The sequence below is a fragment of the Perna viridis genome, chromosome 1 (assembly GCF_037379345.1).
Source record: "Perna viridis isolate PV_CMFRI_1.1 ecotype Kerala chromosome 1, ASM3737934v1, whole genome shotgun sequence".
In the NCBI taxonomy this organism is placed as follows: domain Eukaryota; kingdom Metazoa; phylum Mollusca; class Bivalvia; order Mytilida; family Mytilidae; genus Perna; species Perna viridis.
In genome coordinates, this window is record NC_142445.1 from 65,788,988 (window position 1) to 65,807,135 (window position 18,148).

The following is an 18,148-nucleotide window of genomic DNA, read 5'->3' on the forward strand; positions in this document are numbered from 1 at the left end:
GGAATACAAGCCATGGTTATCTGACGATACAATTGAGAAGCGTAGGTCTGTTAAGATATAACTTGACCAGGTCAAGACAAGATGGTTGACGAGCGAACATATACCGTAAGCATTAGGAAAGAAGTAAAGAGAAAGGAACTGACAGGATAAAAGAACCTACATCAACGAGCTCGCTTCAAAAGCAAATAATGCAATGGGCAGGAATGACACAAAAACTGAGTACAACATCGCACTCCAACTGACAGGTAGAAAGACCGACACATCCAAACCAGTGAAAGATAAATATGGCAATGTGATAACAAACCTAGATCGACCGCTTTTAAATGATATATCAGATCCCGATCTACCTCCTGGAGAAGACCTTGATGTTGATACTGGCCCATGCAATCTCGAAGGATGAACTCATAAAAGCCCTACGAATAAGGACAGGAAAGGCCCCAGGACCGAACCAAATTCCACCTGAGGTCTTGAAGATCAACCCGGAAAAAACCTACATTACGATTGATTGATTGCATGTTGGGGTTTAACTCCGGAGCAGTAATATTTCACCTGTTCCGTTGACACCCGGACCTGCACGGGGCCCTACGTCACCTTGCATGACCTGTTTGAAAACATGTGGGAAACAGTCTAAATCCCTGAAGAGTGGGGTTTAAGCTACATCATTATACTTCCAAAGAAGGGCGACATGAGAACTCCCAAAAAACTGGAGAATCCAGATTCCGGTGCGGTCGATCATGTATTGACCAAATTGCAATATTACGGGTCATCATCGAGGAGTAAATAGAATGGCAATCAGCCCTCTACATAAACTTCATGGACTTCAAGAAGCCTTAGGTCTCACTAACCACTTCTAACGTTTCCATTACTTTACATGTTAAAAAAGTAATTTTCAAAGTCTCACTGTGAATTCCCAGGACAAATGACATCTTAAAGCTGCATACCGTTGCGAAGCTTGGAAAATAAGGCTTCCAAAATCATTATGCTAATGGTACGATCATAGTAGAAATTCTTCACAAAATTTACTTGAATAAATAATACTGAAAATCCACATTTTTACCTGTTCTGCTAACTGACAGCATGGAGGCAAATTACTCACACATGTAAACAATATTCATACACTTTTGTAGTTAATTACATATATGATTTTAAAGTACACATTCTCAGCTTTATTTTGACTACTTTTAATCATAATACACACAAATAATGCACTTATAATGCATATGTCTAGGTTCAGTGTGTTTTTGGTACTACATTAGGGGGGGGGGGTGGCCATTTGACCCGGAAGTGGTTAGTGAGACCTTAGCATAGTTAACAGAAATGCACTTTGGAAGGTACTAAGACAGTGGAATCCCTGTCAAATTGTAAAGATTATCCAAGGACTCTACAAAAACACCAAATACCAAGTCATTCAAAATACAATACTCTCACCATCCTTCAATGAACCCCTTATTTTCAATATAAGTGTGCAAGAATTTTAATAAACAATGATGAATTTACTCATATATTGTTTCTTGCCCAATTGATATATTTTGGGGTTCTAAAGGGCTATAGACTCTAGATTGGCCATGCATAATTGAGACGTGGGCTGCTTCCCTGCAAAAGTCCCTGACTTTCTCGTGCTATCGCAGGGGAAGCTAATTCCGCCCTGCACGAGTCCAAGACTTTCTCGTGATCTGTTCGGTTTAGGAAAAAAAGAAGCAGCTCTTCATCAATTCCTGGCTACAGTCAAAGCCATGTCTTGTTTAGGCCAAGTAAATTTCCTTCAACTCTCACCAGGTGGAAGGATTTTATTTTTTATTTTTTACTCCGTACCAGATATTTTGCTGGCCTAATTTTATCTTTTTGGTGTATAGACATATTCTAAGTCCATAACCACATCAGAGAAGAAACATTATCTTGGTCACCAGGAGATTTGTATATTATAGTGCCTAAATTCAAGAAACTGATGTGAAAAAAATCCTGCATTTTGAAATTCCCGTCCCATTTAAAAACAATGTCATTTTTTAGGAAAGGGAGTGGATGTAAACCTATTAATTAATTTTACTTGGCCTTAGCAAGAATACAATATCTGATTATCTGAGTTTTTACTTTCATATGTCCTCTCTTGATATTTATATAATATTTTCCATTTATTGTTTATCGCAAAATTGACTAAAAACAAAAAAGGTATAAAAATGGTCGGTGCCTTAGATCTGCCAGACACATCCAGGAGGATCTCCACAACACTGCAGGCGGTGTTGCAATAGATGTCCCAGCGGAGGGAATGATAAAAAATTTGCATCGTAAATTTGACAGTTCTAACATCATTGGGAATTTTTCAGACCTTTCTACACGTTTACATTATCTTCCCTGTATCAATTTGATCCGATGGAGCAGTGGAGCGAATAGAGTTCTGAGACGTTTGTACAATATTGAGTTGTAGTGACATGCATCATTAATTTGATCCTCTATCCTACATAATAACACCTAGATGAACTGTCCTGTACTACCATACATCGTGCACTAAGTCAGAGCCCTAGATTAATCCTATGAGGAGGAATGACCCAGCCAGCAAAAGCAATGTTTTTATATAGCCTGACTGGCCGAGTGGTCCAGGGAACTGGACTTAGCGCAGGAGGTGTTGCTATACATGTCACGAGTTCAAGGCATTGCGGAGGGAACGACTAAAAATTTGCATCGCAAATTTGACAGTTCTAACATCGTTGGGAATTTTTCAGACCCTTCTGTAAGTTTACGTTATCTTCCCTGTATCAATTTGATCCGATGGAGCACTGTAGTGAATAGAGTCGTCACATTCTGAGACGTTTATATTTGTATATTGCATTTTCACTACATGTATTTGTTAAAAATAATTTACTCATTAATAATATAATTGTATATTGACAAAAAAAGTGTGTTGACTTAAAACAAGCAGAATTTACGGGTAAAATAAGGCTTAGAATGGGGACAAAACACAAACTCCAATTTGCATTTGTTGCTACTTATGCCTCATTTGTTATTGTTTTTTATCATGCCTGGAACTTCCCTACTTCCTCTAACACAACACAAAAATACAGTCCAAATGTAATTCATTTTATATCATTCAATACATCTTGTATAACCTGTAAGTATGTTTCTGGCAATTATTCATCACAATAATATTCCATTAGTTTGGTTTATAAAATTAAGATCGTCTTTTTAATTGAAGTGAAGAATTGGGGGACTCCTTTTCGATTGTTTAGTAATAAATTAGCATGTACGGAATGAAGTTCTTGCAGGAATGTGCCAAGAAGCATTAAATGTGCTAAGCAGGTTCCATTTAATACAATTATCAGTCAAAATCTCCATCCTGTCATCAATATTTTATGGTTAATAAACAGGAAGTGAAGAGCAGTGATTTTAAGCAAGTAAAATTGACAGGGCATTTCAAATTGATAAAAAAAGTGTCTAGTTTTGAAATCTTAATATGTCAGTCAAAGAAATTATTTTCTTTAGCTGAAATTAGTTCCATTTGAGTATAATTACAGAGAACAATAATATTCTGTTGAAATACTTCTGTATGTGATTGCAAATTAACTTTTAAGACAGATTTTAAAAATTGGGAAAAAAGTGAAACAGTGCAAAATTTGTAAATGTGTGTGAAGTTGATACTGTTTAACTATTGGTTACAGTTTTACTAAAGAAATCAGTAGTATTTTGACATTCAGTTTATACATATTAGAAAAAACAGTTCTAAATAAAATGTATGATTATAATTTTATTTTACATAATGTAATCTTTTAAATTTTCACAAGAATCAAAACCCCCCAGTGCTAACAGCACTTTGATAATATTTAGTCAATACACTGTTGTTGTGTTTATACTGAAATCTTTATCATTTTTATCAAGGTTGTCAATTTTGGTTGCACAAATAGAAAGTTTGCAATATAAATACAAATTCAATATCTAAGGAACTGTATGGATAATCTTATTTTTGTATTCGCAAGTCATGCAGTGAAAGACAAAAATCATGGTAATCTCAATTTATTGTTATCTTTAAATATATTGCATTGTTAATAAAAAATTATTACAGAGAACACATAAATATATGTATAAAGTGTTTAATGCCTATAAAAACATAATGCCAAATGTAGGTATAAAAAATAATTCAACCTCTTGTTACATGCACAAATACTGACTTAATATCAATATAATTTAGTTCATATTCTTGCCTGTGATAGGCTTCAATATAAAAGTCAGTAACTATGTAAGAATTTTCAGATTTGTTTATTTATCAACAAAAGGTATCTAATTGTGACATACTAAAGGCTCATTCTGGAACTTGGAGAAAGAAGTACTAATGTAATAAAGCAATAAAATTAAGTGGATGGTGCTACATAATATTTAAGCTATAACCAGTAGACAATAGATCACAAAGAATTGAACTTTTTTACACTGGAGATATAAACAACTTAGATATAAATCATTAATAATGCTTTAAAGACAAAAAGATTTGTAAAGCAAGGAAAAAAATTAAAATCATAACCAAATACATGTACATGCATAACAAAATTTATTGTATAGAAAATATGTAGGCAGTGAAAAATTAACAAACAAGTCATCAATAAAAATAACAAAAAAATCATTTAATGTGTATAGCACCTGTAATTTAATGTAAAAATAACAATGTCAGTATAAAAGTGCAAAGTACCCTTAAATCACTCCAAATTCTATTTAAACAAAGTCTGCTATGAAATATCAGTTGTTTGAAAGTTCAAGGGACAAACATTTTATCAACAATATTACCAGGGAGAAACTACCAGTACATATACATAAATTTATTGAGCCATAGTGACTTATCTATAGAATATAATGGTATTAAATGTTTAATTATTGACCATAATTATGCCTTGTTAAACTTGTTTCAACAAATTCTGAAACAATGTATAGAATAACTACAAAAAAAATTGTATATTGCTACAATCCACTACCCAAAAACTAACAAGATATATATACTAATTTAACAAAGAATAAAAATTATTCAAAAAATCAATTCAGTAATATTACTCCAATACATCATTAAGAACAAAGCTTCAAATTTAAAATCAATTTTAAACCCGCATCTGTGACATAAAATTAACAAAGGCAAGAAATAAGCAGAGGCAAGAATGTTTTATTTTTTAAACTTTATTCTCAAAATGTTTACCCTACCAAAAAAAAAAATTTAAACTTAAAAGAGATTGTGTATGGACGGAAAACAGAGATTTATAATTTATTCTTTAGTAAACTAAGAGTGGCTTATCCAAAAGATCTACGGGTAATAATCCATTTGTATTACATTCTAGCAGCCCCAATGTACGCTGTACCTATATAATTCTTGGCAAATGGTTTAACATCTATCTCCACTTCATATTCATCCAGCTGTACATCAGTACTACCAAGTCTTTCCATCAAGAAACATATAGTATAAGCTGCTATTTCAAATTCAGGACTGGTTCCCAGGAAACAACTGCTCATTGGTTTGCCTTTTTCTCCTTTCCAGCTAAACTGTAGAGCTATCAGTCTGAAATGCTCGTCATCAGTCACCTGTATACAGATAAATGATTAACAACCTTAAACAATGACTAAGTTCCCTATCAACAAACCATTCAACGTTCATTATTTTTTTTCCATCTGCACAACCGTCAAGGATTTTCTTAGCTATTACCAAATAAGTTATCAGTATGTGGTTCACTTTATGAATAAAATATAAAACAAAATGTCTTTTAAATCATACAACAGTACACAAAATAACCAGGTTTTTCAGGTGCTATATATTTTTTCACATTCTTGGTCAAGTACAATTCCATGAATTACGTTACAGTGAATTTAAGTTATGGTATTTTTTTTTAAACAGATAAAAAACACTGTTCACGGAACAAATAAACTATAAATCATTATCAGTATCCTACGGACATCTTTAAAAGGGAAGTTGTGACACAGCAACAATTTTTTAGGCTTTCCTGAGATAAACATTCCCTCTAGTTGTAAGTGTCTTTAATTTCTGTCAAGTTCAATATTTAGATATTATTGATTTTCAGTTTAATTTAATTTAGAAACGGAAAATACATGTATTGGTAAGGTGTTATGACAATAGTATATTGCTATGTACGATATATAAATTAAGCATTAGTATATATTACGGTGTAACGTAATTCACCGGTTAGTAAACTGTGTATTTTGATTACAGAAAATAGTTTTACATGACAACTTGTCGTGAGAAACATTGAATTAATGCTAAACAAAGATAGGAATAACTTTCGAAAAACAAAAGCCATTCAAAAACTATTTAATCATTGCAAGAATTTAATTAATCACAAAAAAGATGCGTGTGCTTCTTCGTGAACTGACATAGATACTTATAAATCATTTTTTGTTTTTGTTTATTCAGATCACTTGAAAACAAGGAATATATACTGAACTCAAGCATAACTACAATAAAATATTTGATAATGCACCTTTAAGGATATACCAACGATCAATTTCAATTTCTCAGCTATATAGATGACATATTATCTTAAAACAATCCTAGTTTCGGGATTTGATACATCGCATCTTCCCCAAAGAACTTGAGATAAAGGATACTACAGACACTGTGAAGTCAGCTTCTTATATTGACCTACATTTATAGATTGATGGTAAAGGAAAATTATTGACTAAAACTATACAACAAATGTGATGACTTTCCATTCAGTATTGTCATCTTTCCTTTCATCTGTGGCCATCTCTTCAGCACCTGTGTATGGAATTTTCATATCACAACTCTTATATTATGTCAGAGTTTGCTGTAACTACATAGACTTTTTGTATCGCGCTAGACTTCTTGCAATTAGGCTTCTGGAACAGGGTTATGTTGCTACAAGATTGAAGTCATCACTACAGAAGTTTTATGGCCGTCATCATAAACTCGTGGATCATTATGGTGTATCCATCTGCACTATGAAAACTGATTTGTTCAACGTATCATAGTTTTCCTTTCCTCTTTCATCTACCCCAGATTTGACTTTTTATGAGCAGCTTGACGGATGTTTCTGAAAAAGCAGAGGACGCTTACCCTACCGGTGCACCTGGTCCATGCTCCCAGTTTTTAGTGGAGCCTGAGTTGCTCATTTACTTTTATTACTTTGTATGTATTAACTTAGTTACTTTATGCTCTTTGTTGTGTTTGTCTGTTTTCCGTGTCTGGTCTTTGCCCCTGGATTACATTCTACTAATTTCCGCTAGAATCTTGGTTCCCTTGATTACTTTTTCAAGTGACGTTACAATATCAGCAAAAAGTTGTTTCTGTGAATTAATTTACATTTAATTTAGACATTATAATAATTTCTGGTAGAAGATTACTCGTTGATCAAACATCTTATGTATGCCAGAAATATTTTATAATACATGCATGTTGAACAATTGAGCGAACCAGTTGTACATTTATCGTTTCATTATATGCCACTGAAGACTTCGATATTTCTTCATGTGATGTATATAAAAATGACAAACTTAACAGATATTATATTTTTTTTTTCAAATATTACTTGCCAACATATTGCAATTAGTTGTTTTTCGTGTTTAATCTTCCAATTTTGTTATGTGCTCCAATTAAAGAATGAGAAAGCCATGGAATATATATTACACTGTTATAAGTGAATTATGTTACAAAGTTGGTTATTCCTGTTTAAACATTCCAACTGGATTTGAATGCACACATTTTTTTCTATGTATCACCTAAAAGATGTATGAATGGAAAAATGTTGCTAAATTGGCCTTCCTCTTTTGCTAATTATGTTTTCAAAGAATAACAAAGATGACTTTTTTTCAATTTCATTTTATTTTATTATTTTTTTTGATTAGATGTTATAAAATATAGAGTATTTTAAAAAACAGATAACAATTTTTGAACAAATACTTGTTGCATGTTGTGAATTTATTGTTGATCTATCGAATGATATCATTTGAAGCGCAGTTTTGAATAACTGTATGATGAAACTATTATTATTCAACATGGGTGTTCAGAAGTAACAGGATTCACTACCAAAATACACTGGGCATGTTCAAAATTTCGCACAGGGTATAAATCAACCCGTCAAGAGCTATCTTATGCTTTTTTTTGCAATTCAAACTTTGTTTTATTGAAATTAAAGCTTTTGAATTGTTTTCAAAATGTCTGGCCGCTTTTCTGTTCCTAATGCAGCACTCTAACTGAATTTGACTGATATGAGAAAAACTTCTGACTGACCCCATTGTTCCATTTTTAGTAACAGCAGCCATGTTTTTTGAAAGATCAAAAATTAACACAACAATTAAATGCAGCATCCCCCAAATAACATTCATATCAAGTTTGCTTCCAATTGGTCGAGCAGTGTCAGAGGAGAAGATTTTTGAAAGAAATAACATTAAAAATAGCAAAAGGGCAACATCTTAAAAGGGCAATAACTCAAACATGGCGAAAATTTCACCACAGATAGAACTCATCGTGCTGAACACTTTTATCTGCGTCAAAATTTGGCTAAACCTAACAGTTTTGGAGATATATGCGAAAAACTACTGTCAGACCTAATTTCTATTTCAGAGGCAGTAACAGTAACTCAACATCAAATGATAGATTGTTTTGAAAATTTCGGCATAGGTCCGTCTCATGATGCTTAGTAATATTACTCTGCCAGAATTTTGCTAAAGACAACAACTTTTGAGTTATTTGCAAAAAACTGCCTTCTGACCCCTATGTTCTATTTTTAGTAACAGGGGCCATGTTTTTTCATTGATCAACAATCCCAACATCCATTTGTGTGGGATACCGTAAGGAAAAAATATGCCAACTTTCATGAAATTCTGTAAAATGTTTTTGAGAAGATTTTCAAAGTACAAGCAAAAAATGCCAAAAATGCTGTTTCAGGGGCCGTAACTCCTACATCAGTTGACAAATCATTTTGAAAATTTCAGAGTAGGTCTGCTCTTGATGCTGAACAATATTACCCTCTGCCAGAGTTTTGCTAAAGGCAATGGTTTTTGAATTATTTGCAAAAAAAATGCCTTCAGACCTCTATGTTCTAATTTTAGTAATAGCAGCCATGTTTTTTTTTCACGCATTATAAATCCCAAAGGTCATTTTGTGCACAATACTGAAAGGAACAATCATGCCAAGTTTACATCCTTTTGGTCAAATAGTTTCAGAGGAGATTTTCGAAAATTTGTCCATGACAATGACAGCCATGTGAGCTAATAAAAATCTTATGATCGTCAGCTAATTGATAATCATTATCCTGCTGTTTGAATAAGCTTAATAGGTAAAGATTTATCATCAGAAGAATATCCTCTAAAAGCAAGGAAGGATTTTTTTTTTAACATTTAAAAAAAATCTACTGCTCAGTATTTTCAATAGTAGCCACCTATCGCTGAGTTTTTTCTGGCTATGTGTATGAAATTTTGGATCAAAATAAATTTTAGGTCAATGTTAGTAAAAACAGAATTTGAATCCGGATACGGATTGGTGTTTAATAGTGCGTCTTGACCATTTTGTCTGGTGTGGAGGGTAATAACGGATGAGTTCGAATGTCAATCATCGTGTTGTTTGCCCTGCCCTAGAGCGGCCCCCCTCGCTGTAATTTGGGTTTCCTCCTATTCATTTTTAATTTACAGCTATTCAAAAACTTAGTGAAAACACTGCTGCTACAATTTGCATGTACATTATCAGCTAATCAATAAAAGTGTGAACTGATAGTGGAATTTACAACTTACTGTTTCTCTCCTGAAGTAACCATGATAATCAATGTGGCCTTCTTTTTCCTGAAGATAAAATTGAATCCAGTTGTGTAGTCCGATGAATGCATCATCTCTGCCTTCTCCAACAAATACATGCTCAAAACTGCTTGAATCAAAATCTCTGAAAATGTAAAAGAATAAAAAAGAGCATTAATGGAACATTAAGTGACACCCCAACATTGACAGAAGGAAGGACACACGACATTTCAGAGGATATCACATAAAACCTCGCCACTTCATTTGGCAGTGTGTAAATAAAGAATAAGGAAGTCTCATTAAATACAAGTTCTTTCAAATAACTTGCTTTGTTTTTTATTCAAAAAAGAAATGAATTAAAATACAGCCAGTAGGGTTTAATGAGCTTGTTTACATGGTTTATGCCTTTGTTTTGTACTAAGATCTTATTCACTAACATAAACGTTTTTAAATGAAGGATGTCTTAATGAAGCATCATTATTTACATTATTTTAACCAGATATCTGGACACATCTGTTTTTAACAGTAATATGTTGAAAGCACTGGCCTTAAGTTTGAGGAATGTCTTAAGCATAAAGAACTAGTAGGTTTCCAATGAAGTAGACTTTGTGCCATTTATCAACTTTACCAAGTTAGATAATGACATTTTGGGAGCTGGCAAAGGATATTCCAAAATATTTGTAAAACTATTTGACAAATAGGTTCTAGATTCAGTATAGAATACAGGATTTGATCATAATCTCTTCAACTGGAAGTAGTTTTTTTTTCTGTAAATGTCAGAGCAGTAGATAACATAGCCGTCTTTTAAACCTTTTGTCTAGTCTGCATTTTTACTGTTTTTAAAGCTTCAACAGATTGTGATGTAGTGTTTTGCTTTGACGAAAGTTTCTCAAATGTCAGTATAATGAATTTTCAGATGAATTTCTTTACATTTGAAAGCAAGCTTGCTCAATGTCAAAGGGATAAAAAATGCTCAGGTAAATGAAAAGAAAAGGACATACTGAGATTTTAATCCAAAGGTATAACCAGTATACACAGTCCTATTCATAAAGCATTTGTTTTAAAAAGGGTGGAGGTTCCATAACTAAAGTAATCATAATCTAAAAGGTCCCTTCTTTGTTGAAGTGTGTCTGACCAAAATACCTATTGTCTATATTTAACCTTTGACAATACATTCTACCAGTAACTACCTGTCACCCCTTGTCCTTCGAACCAAACTAAACCATAGTTTATACAACTGCCATTTGAACTGCCCAACATGTGATGGTGATTTTCCCTTTGATACTAGGTATTTATGAGCCTCTTGCATCACTGCAGTTTCCATGATGGCATCAACAAAAGCCACATTTTCTTTCTTCTCCTCTGGAGTAACAACCTCAGCTACTCCACACTCAAGTTCATAGTTGTCTAACAGGTCTTTGAAAGCTTTTATAATAAAGTTCATCAGTAATAGTAAATTGTATTTCAAAATCTGATACATTGCTGTGCAATTATACAACTTTAACTGACAGATAGATCAAAGCCTACTAAAATTTTGAGCAGCCTTATAATAAAATCATTTTTGTTTGCCCTTCCCTGATCAATTTTCAATGAAGAGATTGTTGGTAGAAACATGTAGGAAACAAAATTATTTTATTTTACACTTTGGATTTAACAAAATTTAACTTATATTAATTTTCATTTGTAGATCAGAAAAAAAAATCCTAAAAAAAGGACAATAATTTTTAGGAGTGAGGTCATGTTTTCCAACAATGTATAGAGAGCAAACAAAAAATTTAGTTTTGGCCTCATTTCTGAATTTGTACTAAAAAGCTATGGATTCTAGGGCAGTTGAAAATCCCTTTAAAATTTGAAATTGTTTAATGACTGTTTATCAATCTCTATTATAATCTCTACCATATATATCAGTCTCACCACTTGTACAACATAAACAATTATATATAAAAGACATGAGTATAATTAAAGTACAAGTGCCATTCTATAAAGAATTATGAGAGACTAATAAATGTACAATTTACGTATAAAAAACATAAAATTAATGTACTATGGAATGACTGTTCATTAAAACTATGAAGAGTTTCTTCTACTTAAAATATTACAACAGGTCTTGGCAACTACTTTAAAACAATCAGGGCTTTTGAATACATGTACAAATTTTTCATTTTCAGTTGAATTTAAAAAATTAAAACTGTTATTACACTTTATAATCTCAGTTAACATAATGTTACGCAAATCAGCATACAGTGGGCATACCATTAATACATGTTTTTCATCTTCAATTATCTCTGTACAATTAAAACATACTCTTTCCTCAACCTTTTTATTTTCATACCGCCCTGTTTCTATCTTTAATGGAGAAACTCCACATCTGAATTTTTCAAAAGCACTTTTAAATCTATATGGTATTGTATCTAACAAATAATTTTCTGTCTCATAAATGCCCTTGAAAAGCTTATATGTTCTTAACTTTTTTCCAGCATCTTGTAAAAATATTCTATTTTCCCAATTTACTTTAAGGAGGTAGACCTAAGGTAAGGGACACAACTCTTAGAAATCATTGGAATGTTTGTATTCATTATTTTATGTAAGCATCAAAGTGACTTGGACTGATTTCATTCTGTTTCAGAGAAAAGCTTGAAAGGTTATGGTGAAATTGAATACGATACAAATAATCACTGATTTCACGAGTTATGTCCCTTACCCTAGGTCTACCTCCTTAAACTTATCAAATTTTCCATTTTCCAGCTAATAAACTGAACTTTTTGGCAAACAAGTTATGTATCCAAATTACCATAACATTCAAAATTACACTCTTTAAACTTCTCCCTAACTTTTTAACACCAATTTTTCTTATTATTATTTGCATTCATATAAGACAATAAAAATACTTTATAATTAATTCTATCTGTATTCATACTACTAACTCTAGACCAGTGTCTAAAAATATCAGTACACTGCTTGACACAAGAGGTTTCCATCCCATATCCCCATTTATAGCATTGGTCAAAAATTAAAAACAATCCTAATAATTTCAATTCTAATCGATCAAAGTTTAAATTACGATTAGACCCTTCATCAAAGCCTTATTTACTTTTTGAACTTTCTTAATTGTGGATTGTGATTGAACGATGTTAATAATGTCACAGTACCAAGCTAGTTTATGGAAAAAACCTACCTTGCCGAGATGAGAAATAAACAATCCAATTACATTATTCTTGTATATGTTAAATGGTGTCAATTTTTGTGTAGAAACATAAAAAATCTTTGGATAATATAGGGTAGAGCTAATGAATTGTTGACACACCTAGTTCAATCTCTCTTCATACATGTAGTTCTATTTTATGTATGTGTACTACATATATAAGTAAGTTCTATCATGTACTCTAAATCATTGTATTATTGTCAAAGCTGTACAGACCCATGCCTCAGACTGTCTTTATTAAATTTGTGTATTGGAACACATAATTTACCTACTCTGATAAGTTTTTCTGCCAAAAACTTTTTCCTCATCAACATATTCAAATAGTGTATACTTGGCTCTGTCCCTCTCCAAGTGTCTTCCACTTTTCACATAACCTTTAAAAAATGTTGGCATGCATATATTACATGTAACACATGAACATATAAAGGGTGAAATAAATTCATACTGAATATAAATGTTTAGTACGCATTTCTAAGGTGTCTTTTTTCATCAACGTCTAAAATAATGCACTTTAAACATTTCATTTAAATGACTTATCATTATATGATCAAATCATACTTTTTTTTTACAATTTATCATTATAAAACTGCATTAAATGTAACTTTATAACAGCTGTAACTTTTGAATAATCCTTTTATATTCAACATAATAAAGTAGTTAAATAGGTACAAATTCAACACCTAGCTAAAAAATATTACCATTAATATAATACCATTTTACATATAAACATGTTATATATTAGAAGCTCATGCACTTCTTGTATGAATTAATTCACATACCAACAGTTGCATTTACCTTTCAAAGAACTCGTCTATGTAAGTATGCATATTTGTTTGCAACTTTGCTTAAATGATTTTTATATGACATGAAAGAGATACAAAGAGACTAATCACCATTTCCACATTAATTTATTTATCTAGAAATAACTTGTGTGTTAAGCATCACACTTTTTACCTAACACAGGTATTAAAATGAGATCAAATCGTGCTCTGCTACCCACTGACCTATTCCTTCCCACTTATGAGGCTGACTTTATAGCTGATTTGATCCAAAAGAAGAAACATTGTTTAGCCAGATGTTTTCATCTCAATTTCTACTCTATAGAAGACATATTATCTTGAAACAATACTAGTTTCAGGGATTTTGCCAGAGCTTGCCAAAACTATGCAGACTTTTTGTACCATGCTAGACTTCTTACAATTAGGCTTCTGGAAATGGGTTATGTTGCTACAAGATTGAAGTCATCACTACTTAAGTTTTATGGTCATCAACATGAACTTGTGGATTGTTACTGCATATCCATCTGCCAATGAGAACCAATTTGTTAACCGTGTCAGTTTTCCTTTCATCTTTTGTCTACCCCGGACTTGACATTTTATGAGCAACTTAACGGGTGTTTCAAGAAAAGCAGAGGATGCTTACCCTACCGGTGCACCTGGGCAATGCTCCAGGTTTTTGGTGGAGTCCTAGTTGCTCATTTGCTATTGTTTCTTTGTGTTATTTTAGTTACTTAATGTTCTTTGTTGTGTGTGACTGTTCTCCCTGTCTGGTCTTTATCATTGGATTATATTCTTTTGATTTCTGCATGTATATTGGTTCCCTTAATTACTCTTTCAATATTAGAAAAAAATTCAAAAATGAGAAAACATTTTTTTGTTATTCGTTTTTTTTTTTGTAAGCCTGCTTTTGGTCTACACTAAAACTTTATAAAAATGAAATAATGCAAAGTCCATTAACATAATTGGAAACTTGAAATCATCTCAATTTTTATTTTTGTAAGTAATCATAGTAATTTAAAACAAAATTATTTGTCTTCAGATGTCATAAAAGCAAGGTATTATTTGAATATTAAGAATTATCTTGGATTTAGAAAAGGACCAATTTGTAAATGACTATGAGGTTAGGGAAGTTGATAACAAAAGACAAAAAAATTAACTTGACTCCCATTAGTTAATTATACAATGTATTAGATATAAAATCTTGCATATTAATTTTCAGGGATTTGATTAATTTGCAATTACATGTACTTCAACATACAACAAACCTTGTGTTATCTGGCAAACAAGTATTCAAGGATTCTGTATATTCCAACCCTAAAGTTGATTTTCAAGTTGATATTGCCATGGTTTATTGTTAGAGTAGACAGGTAGTTTTTAGAATTTAATATTTATGAAGTAATTTGATAATGTCATGCTGAGAACAACTGAATAAATGGGATTAATATTGAAGTTAACGGAAAGTGAAAATTTTCTGCTAAATTAAATGGACATCCTCCACTATGTACAATGCTTCTATCCGTCTGTTTTATGGAAAAAAAAGGTTCAACTTATTAACAAGAACCATTCTAAATCTGCTTGAACTTAGACCAGATAGAAAGTGGCACATTAAAGGGAAGCAAAAGCATAAAAGTACAATCTGTAAAAGTTGGGTGGTGCTCGACTTTTGCCAACATATATACTGTCCTATATTTCAAACACTACATAAAAAGTAACATTTATCTGAATTAAAGAATGAAAAGAAACATGTAAAAAAATGCTTGCTTATTGGGTGCATGTATGTTACATCATATAAAACATAATTAAACAAGTACTATCTTCAAAAAAAGATAGCAGACACAGGAAAAATTTGTTCTTTTTACTTATAATTTTCTACATTTAATTCAGGAAATAACACATGGAAAGCTGTTTCAATTTTCGATACATTTTTTTACACATCAGGAAACAGAATTGTGATTAGGTGACTTGCATTTCCATGGATGAGCGTCTTTAAGAGTGAAACTAAAGACTGCATTGAAAAAAAAAAACATTAGTGAATCATGCCACTACACATTCATTTCTCCCTGGTGTCTCTCAGACAGACAAGTCACTTCTTCCTGTTTTTCTCAAGTACATGTAGCTTGAGCCCATTATATTGTGGTTTTTGTGCGTGCACTTCTTGTGAATGTGTGTCATTCAAGTGAAGTGTTTGTATTAATTTTTTTAATCTCTTTAGTTTACCTGTATATGATGGTGGTGAGCATAATATATATATATATATATATTCAAACCTTGCAAATCTACTTGGAATTCATCACCAGGGTAACACTTGTTGGTATCTAAGTTCCATAGCTTTGTTAAGATTTCTGAAAGTTCTGGGTCAGGATCAAATCTGTGATCAAATGAAAATGCTAGTCTTAAGTCACATATATTTTACTAAATTATTATTTTTCAAATATTTTTCTAAAAAATTCAGAAGAAAAATCCCATCCACTTTTATTACTCCTTTTCTAAAAGGTGTACAATTGCCTGCATGTATACTTCATTTGTTTATTTTGGTTTGATCAGGATTTGCAGATTTCAATAGAAATATACAATATGGAATGTACATGCATTCATATGTACCAATTAAATGCTCCATATAAATTGAAAAAAAAATAGTAAATTTTTAGCCCTTGGTATAGAAAATCTGTTAATGAATTTTTTTTTACAGTTACAGAACATCTACATGTATATTGTAAAATCTAAGGAATTAACTAGTTTGTTGTAATTTAATGGGTAAATAATCTGAACTCAGCCATGACTTTTGTACTTAATTTTTTTGGAACAAATCTCAGTACTTGCATTTAAAACTCTATTCCAGTGTGGGAAACCATTTTCCCCCCAACTTGCCATTCTGGCTAGTGGAATATTGATCTTGCTAGCCAAATAGAAATTCAACTAGCCAATTTTTTTCCATTAATTCAAAAAATTTCTATGCTCTTCACATTTTTTTTTCTTTCTGTACTATCATCTGTTTTCTCTTGGATTGAACTATCTTCTGCCTTTCTTTTTCTTTCTTCAAGTTGAAGTTCAACCATCAATTCACTTTAAATTTTATTAAAAGCTTTTCCATTTTTGAATATTCCACCCCCCACCCCCCCCCCCCGGTCGTTGGTGAGTGGTGGTTTCCAACACTGTATTCTGATTTTCAAAACCTTTTTAAGTAATTATAATAATTCCAAAAGGGAGAGTGTGTTAATACCTGTACTTGTATGATCTGAAGGGACTCCTCCTTTTTAGGGTAGGGTCTAAAATGTGTAACCCATACCCAAAAATATTCATTCTTACAGTATATTAAGAACTGAAAATTGCATGAATGTGGAAAAGTCTGTTTCAATTCATTTCTAGTCAAGAAAATTATGTATATTTTTCAAATATTTCTTGTTTGATTGGTTTTCTGAATTCAAAGGGTCTAAAATGTGTAACCAAAAGTTACCTCACCAAACTACATGTAATTATTGTCTATTTCTCACTTTTCTGTCCGAATTTTATGTTTTTCTGAAATCACTGAGAGCTTAAAACTTCACCTTAAGACTTTGGATAAAATTTTGAGAGATTTGATAATGATTAAAAAAAGAAGTGGAGTTTGAATTCCCTACTGTACCTAGCATCAATCCCCATACCAGGAGAGAATGTATATGATCTTGTCCAGAATGAAAAAGAAAGTCTCATAAAAAGAGTCTTATGCAATTTTAATTAGTCAGCAATAAAAATTTTGATAATATTATGGTGTTCCAATGTCAAATATACATTAAAATTGTACCGGACTTGAATTTTGAGTACAGGAATTACGGATCACACATTTTAGACCTTGTAAAAACAGAAAATTAAATAAAGTATCTTTTTCAAAAAACATTTTAAAAATCATTAATTCTAGCTTAATTATTACGTCGTTTTGTAAATGTGTACCAACTTTCAGCTGGAAATATCAAGTAATAATGAAGAAATTGGTAAAATAGTATATGGGTACGGGAAAAAGTTGGTACAGGTACAGGCTACCGTTTTAGACCATAGCCCTTAAATGGCTGAATGTTATAGCTTATGCAAATATGCCAACATTTTGATGAAAGAGTGTACTTCAACAATGTCAGAATTGGCTGACAAGCCTGCCGCGAAAGAACCTCTGACTATAGGAGTAGAAATGGGTGTTGCCGGTTGACTGCAGATAAGGCAAGTGTTAATCAACTTGCCTTACTTTGAAAAACAAGATTCTAATATTTAACAATAATGCACCATGAACTACCCTACAGTAATTACCCTCTTTCATTTCTCTGCATTTTGATTGTTTAATTGGACTCAATTATCCCAGGTTAACACGTCAACAGGTTAATCAAGTCTCAGTTGACAGCACAAATGACAAGTTTATTACCGGGGGCAAGATCTAGGATAGTTCGGGAGAACTTCCGAACAAATAATAAAGCAGACG

At 32.0% G+C, this 18,148-nt stretch overlaps 1 protein-coding gene across 1 annotated transcript; it reads right to left on the bottom strand.

The window, feature by feature from the left end:
• Positions 1–3,986: 3,986 nt before the first annotated feature.
• Positions 3,987–18,136, bottom strand: LOC148629901 (poly(U)-specific endoribonuclease-A-like). Its single transcript, XM_088559504.1, has 6 exons — positions 17,980–18,136; positions 15,972–16,072; positions 13,198–13,299; positions 10,914–11,148; positions 9,724–9,868; positions 3,987–5,544 (listed from the first exon to the last, which is right to left on the bottom strand). Exons 1-6 carry the CDS (start codon positions 17,997–17,999, stop codon positions 5,293–5,295), a joined length of 855 nt encoding a protein of 284 aa, XP_088415630.1. The 5' UTR covers positions 18,000–18,136; the 3' UTR covers positions 3,987–5,292.
• Positions 18,137–18,148: the final 12 nt, after the last annotated feature.